The sequence below is a fragment of the Terrapene carolina genome, unplaced genomic scaffold (genome assembly GCF_002925995.2).
Source record: "Terrapene carolina triunguis isolate 2854851 unplaced genomic scaffold, T_m_triunguis-2.0 Scaffold69, whole genome shotgun sequence".
NCBI classification, from domain to species: domain Eukaryota; kingdom Metazoa; phylum Chordata; order Testudines; family Emydidae; genus Terrapene; species Terrapene triunguis.
In genome coordinates, this window is record NW_020664420.1 from 41,858,870 (window position 1) to 41,864,983 (window position 6,114).

The 6,114-nt window shown below is 37.3% G+C and overlaps 1 protein-coding gene across 1 annotated transcript in view; it reads right to left on the reverse strand.

Annotated features, from left to right (window-relative positions):
• Positions 1–1,361: 1,361 nt before the first annotated feature.
• MAP1B (microtubule associated protein 1B) overlaps positions 1,362–6,114 on the reverse strand; it is a 110,875-nt gene continuing 106,122 nt past the window's right edge. The window contains exon 7 of the mRNA XM_024219741.2: positions 1,362–3,339. Coding sequence (XP_024075509.1) covers positions 3,184–3,339 — 156 coding nt within the window. The 3' untranslated portion in view covers positions 1,362–3,183. The remainder of the gene's footprint in view (positions 3,340–6,114) is intronic.

Sequence of the window (6,114 nt, forward strand, 5' to 3'; positions counted from 1 at the left end):
TAATTCTTCATTGAATTTTATTCAGCAGTGCAGTACTACCATACAGGTCATGATTGGGAATGATGTCATGGGTAACAACATCATTTAAGTAGAGTGTTCTTTACACTCAAATATTGAACCTTTATAATTAGAGTAATCAATATCAAACCATGCTCCTAGAAATCTGTGCTGATCAACAGCGCTCACCATTAACGTACATGGTACATTTTGATGACTGTTACTAAACTAATTGTGTATGACTATGACTAGCACAATTAGATTAGTTACACAGGCAGGAAAGGCATTAAGGGCAAGAGGAGCTAATTGGGAAGTTAATAACTCTCAGCCTTGGTTGTCATTTAGAAGAGTGGATGGAACAATATTACAATATCTTATAGGAACAATGTCAGCTGATTCAAAACAGCTGACTTTAAAAAAAAAATTCTGTAGCAGCAAAAAATCAATGTACAATTTAAGATTGGCTGAAACTGGCTTTTTTTTTTTTTTTAAGTAAAACAATTATTTGAGCTGTTACAAATTTACTTGGGGTGTTAGAAATTTAAAGCTTGTTTCTGATTTAATTTATACTAATTTACCCTCAATTTCAATGAAGCTACTCCTGATTTACATTGGTATAAGATCAGTCTCAAGATCATTGCTCATTAGATTTTCTATCAAAGTGGAGAAACAAACTACTTCCAGTTTTGGGAGAGTCTGGAATTTGCTCCCCGAACCCAAAAAGTTTGAAATCTTACCTACATGAGAGAGTAGACAAATCAGAAAGAATTGTGGTAGAAATAATACAATATTCTGCCAAATCAGCTAACTAATAAAATATTTTGCCTTTCCCTTCAAAGACAAAATAAATGTTAAGTAAATGATTATGAGCTCAGCAAATTCCGCTTGTTTTCACAATACATTTCCCTTTGTCTTTTGTATCAAAATCATTCTGAGTTATTTTCAAGGATCTAAAAGGTAGACCAATAAATAAAATAGCATTGCTAATGATATCTAACAAAAATATTAAAACAACCCCCACCCACATATGACAAACAGTAATTCACAGCATTAAATGGGCTACAAGGGCCCAGATTTAAAGGGCTCTGAAGTAGTATTAAAAAAAAAAAAAAAAAATTAGCAGTGCAAACATACATCTATCAAACAAAAATAAACTAACAATGTTAACATTTAAAATACATAACACGTAAAGAAAATAAAATGAGGTCATTGTTAACTATCTAGTGGAACTCAAAGCCTACCATAAATGTGAATTGTACAGACCAGCACAAATCTCCGTTTAGGAGGCCTTTCTTTACCTTATTTAAATTCTGATGCACAAGTCTGCAAACTGAAATGTAACAATATTTTCTATAGTGGAGTCCAAACTCTCTTTAATAGTGGAACTGATCTGTATGCTGTACTTTTGGAAATGATCTGTAGACACTGGGAACACTTTACAGAAAAAACAAACACACACACACACACACAAAGAAAACCAACACCCCTCTCCCCCCACCCCCCAAAAAACAAAAAAAAAACCCCAACAAAACAAAACAAAACAAAACCTGCTTGGCTTATTTAAGGTAATCATTGCTTTTTTCAATCTTTTTAAAGATCTTGGGAGAACTGTGAGTCTAACTACCACTTTGTAAAAAGCAGTCAACTGGCATTTCAGCTCCTATTTTTTGTGAGCACTAATAGATTAATTTAATCATTAGGGATTTTCCCCAAAAATTCTTGGCAGTTAAATGTTTTCAATAAATATGTTACTGCAATATCATACTTCATTCTCACCAGAACCTCAAACAACATTATGTATTTCTTACAAAACTATTAAAAAAAATTGCCTTCACCTGAATTTTTTTTCTTTGCATTTTCCTGTAAACAAAAACGTTTGTTAAAAAGTCATCTATTAAAAGTTCACACAGAGCTAAAAAAAATTCTTCTATACATTTGTTCCCATATTCACTCTTAAATTAACAAATAAAATAACATAAGACAAAGGAAGGTAAAATACTGTACAGACTTGCTGAGAACCTTTTTCAATATACTGTGTTTCACTAAGTTTTGCATTTCTGATAGTGGACACCACTTCAATCTTGCTTCCGCAGTACAAAAGCAGCTTTCAAAAATGCTTGTCTTGTTTTGTTGAGCTGTCCAGGTGTATCAATGAAGTGTTCAGCCAACATACATAATTCATAGTACCAAGCTGTTTGACCAATCAGATAGGCTTCTAGTACCACACATGCACACTCACACTTCTTTACTGGTGTAACTATAATCCTAAACAGATGTTTTATAAACTTGCTGTCTCACATTAAAAAATAAGTGCATTAAGTATCTTTGTACATTCAAGTCACTTTCTAAGGCAATTTGTCTACTGTATATACTCCCCAACTGCTTTGGTATTTTGCTTCAGTAAATTGGCTGTTGACTTAGGTGTTTAAGCATGCAGGTTTGTCGATTCTGAGTGGACTAAATAGATATTCACCGGGAGCATGCCTTAGACCAACATATTTGCATGTTAAAAGAAAAGTTTTAGAGTTCTGAATGGGGTTCAAACTACTTGCATATTTAGTCTATGATAATTATGTTATGTTAGTATGCAGAGTTCAAATTAGTTAATGGATAATGAGTGTTTAGATCTTATGTCCCTTCAAAGCCACATTCAGTTTCCTTTTATTATTAGTTCACATAATTTTGTAAACTAAGGCCCCCTATCCTATAACTCAGACTGATACAAATTTAAAACTTTCTTTTCATGTGAGAGCATAAGCAGACTGCAGTAAGCAATACATCTATTGCCGTGAGACTAATGCAGACCCAATTATTTATACTTTCTCCTCCTACCCCTCTCTCTATTTCTCTCTCTCTCTCTTTGTGTTTCTTTCGAGGGCAAATGCCTCTACCTGGCAGAAGTCAGTTGGGTTTGCTAGTGCATGGTTTCCAAATGTTCAGCGGAGATGAACCAGGATCTGTAATTTTGCAGTAATCTGAACCCTACTTTGGGAATACCGTTATTTCCCTTAGCAATCAGCAAAGACTGAAAAATATTAGTGACTTGCATCACCGTGACACAGTATAGCATTTGGCAGGTATATAGTTCAGCAGTTGAATTAGATGGGTTGAATTTTTAGAAAAGGTATTTTCAAACTGAAGAATTTCTGGAAATAAAGTTTAATGTTGTGGTGTATGGCCTTGTTTCTACAGTTCAATCTTGCATGCAGGGAAAGATTCATCTTGCATAACAACAGTGCTGCTGCTTGCCAAAACCATGATGTTGAGGTCCTGCTGTTTCTCATGGGTCTCTTGGTACCATTCCCTCATCACTTCTGAATCATGGGTTGGGATTAAGGTCACCTACAATAAGGAATAGGAAAACTCTTTAGGAATGGACAGAAAAAACAACTGATGTGAGAACAGAGTCTTCATGCTAAAGTCGTAGTCAACAAGTAGATTTTCTTTTTGGAAGCAAATGGATATTTTAAGCAAGAAAATAGGCAGGATATAATAACAGCAAAGAAATAATTTACCAAAAGAAAAGCTTGAGTCTGCAAGGTATTGTGTTGCATGGAAGCTAAATGAATGGTCTCTAAATGAAAAAACTAACTGAAGATTGCACTTACAGTGCTGCTGTAACCCACCGGTAAGCGTGTTTCATGTCCCCTTCTGTGCTGATCCACAGAGGATATGAGTAGCTACAGTCCCAGTCACAGAACCTTTGTGCTTTTAACTCAAACTGTAGCAGCTCCTGCTTTTACCTCAGAAGGTCCCTAACTTCAAACCCCATGTGTTGGCCAAAATGACAGCCATCACACAACAATTCTGTAGACTGCAGAGGGACCTTTGGGACTAAGGCAGCATGTTTAGTGTTTTATTTATCATGTCTGAAAGGCAAATGAGGTGCCCTAGAATTACATGTTTGCTACATAAATTCAGGCAGCATTCACAGCTTCAATAGCTAAGAACACTTAGGTCCAGATCTTGCAAGGAGTACAATTAGGGCATTTTGAAATTATTATTATTATTATTATTATTATGAGACACTTTTCAAAATATTTTCTACATCACAATTTGTACATATACAGTAATACTGTACAATAACAAATTTCTAAAGCTTTTGTATATACAACAAATAACTCCTGGAAAAAGACAGAAAAAGCAACACAAGTTTAATACAGATATTTCTAAGGGCTTGTCTATACTTACGCGCTGGTTCGGCGGCAGGCAATCGAACTTCTGGGTTCGATTTATTGCGTCTTGTCTGCACGCGATAAATCGAACCCAGAAGTGCTCGTCGTCGACTTCGGTAATCCTGCTCGGCGCGAGGAGTACGCGGAGTCGACGGGGGAGCCTGCCTGCCGCGTCTGGACCGCGGTAAGTTCGAACTAAGGTACTTCGACTTCAGCTACGTTATTCACGTAGCTGAAGTTGCGTACCTTAGTTCGAATTGGGGGGGTTAGTGTAGACCAGGCCTGAATGTAACTGTTCCTATGCTAGACTACTTGGGAAAAAACTGCAGAGTGCAGTCAGGCAGCCACTGACTCCAGCAAGCAGGGGCAGGGCAGAAGCAGCCAAAGCAGACACTGCTGCATTGGGACAGGATGGGTGTCAAATGGGGACCAGCCAAAGACATCCCTCTCTCCAGTGCTCGGCAGGACCCAGAACTATGTAGGGGAGACACCCTTACTAAGGGGGCACTAGGATCAGGTAGTACCTCCCCTTCTGTCTCCCAACTCCCCATGTGACCTTGGGAGAAAACTGCAGAGTGGAGCCAGCCAGAGACTCCAGCTAGTAGGGACGGAAGCAGCCAAAGCAGGGACCTTTGGGCATTTGGCCATTCCGAGAACTTTCTACAGTTTTGACTACTTTCTCTGCCTTGTGCTGTTTGCTCCAGATCTCTCCTTCACAGTCTTCCCCCTCAGCTTCACTCCATACCTACCCCTCTTCTCCCCTGCTCTGCCCCCTCCCCTTCCCTTTGCTTTCCATTTAGCTGATCCCCTTCTAAGTAAACCCACCCTAAAAAACTAAACAAACAAAACCGTTAGTACCCATGGAACTAATAAACTAACATGATTTTTTTTGCCATCACATTGTTCCCGCTGTTTGTATGTTAAACCTCTTCCCTCATCCAGTGTCTATCTTCTCTATTTACATTGTAAGCTCTTCGGGGTAGGGAGCATCTACTACTCAGTATTTGTACAGCGCCTAGCACAATGGGGCCCTATTTTGGTTGGCCCTTAGGAAATACTGCAATAAACATGACTAATAATAATAATTCCAATGAGTACAATCTTGTTCCTTAAAATTTATCCTTCTCTTCACGGATCTCCTGATATGCTGAGTAAATTCCATTAAATAATGTTGAGTTCCTGTTTTATAAAAAAGCTGGAAAGACTCTCCTTTTCTGTAGGAAAGGAGAAGTTTAACAGGATGGCACTGGAGGCAACATTTTAATAAAACTGTGTTTAATATTTTTATTCATTTGAGCTGCCAAATGTATGACCACTATTCCTCAACGTTTTTCCCCACATGAAGAGCACAAAAAGGTCCCTGTCCTCTCTGATATTTATTTTGGTGACACAGATTTGGCACTCAGAAAATGAGCCAATATTGAATGAAAGAAAGAAAGAAAGAAAGAAAGAACTGGATATGACCATATCAGCCACACTAGAAATAATAATTATGGAAAGGAATCTGGATATCAAATTAACTGGACAAAGAAAAATAAAACTGCTTTTATCTAAACTGTTCTACTCAATTACAAGGAATTGGTATAAATAAATAACCTATTTAGGCTTACTGTAAATAAGAATGTTATTAACATTGTAACTGAACGTTTATTACACCAGCTATTGTGGAAAATTTTACAAGAGAGGACAGTTTGTTTGTTAGTCTTTAGGGGAATTCTTGCATCATTGAAATGGCTCTTCAAACACCTTTTATACAGTAGAAACTCAGAGTTACAAAGACACAGACTGTTGACTTAATACAGCTTTGAAACTTTACTATGCAAAAGAAAAATGTTTTCCCATTTTTTTTTGTAGTTTACATTTAACACAGTACTGTACTGTGTTTTCTTGTGTGTGTGTGTGTGTGTGTGTGTGTGTGTGTGTGTGTGTGTGTGTGTGTGTG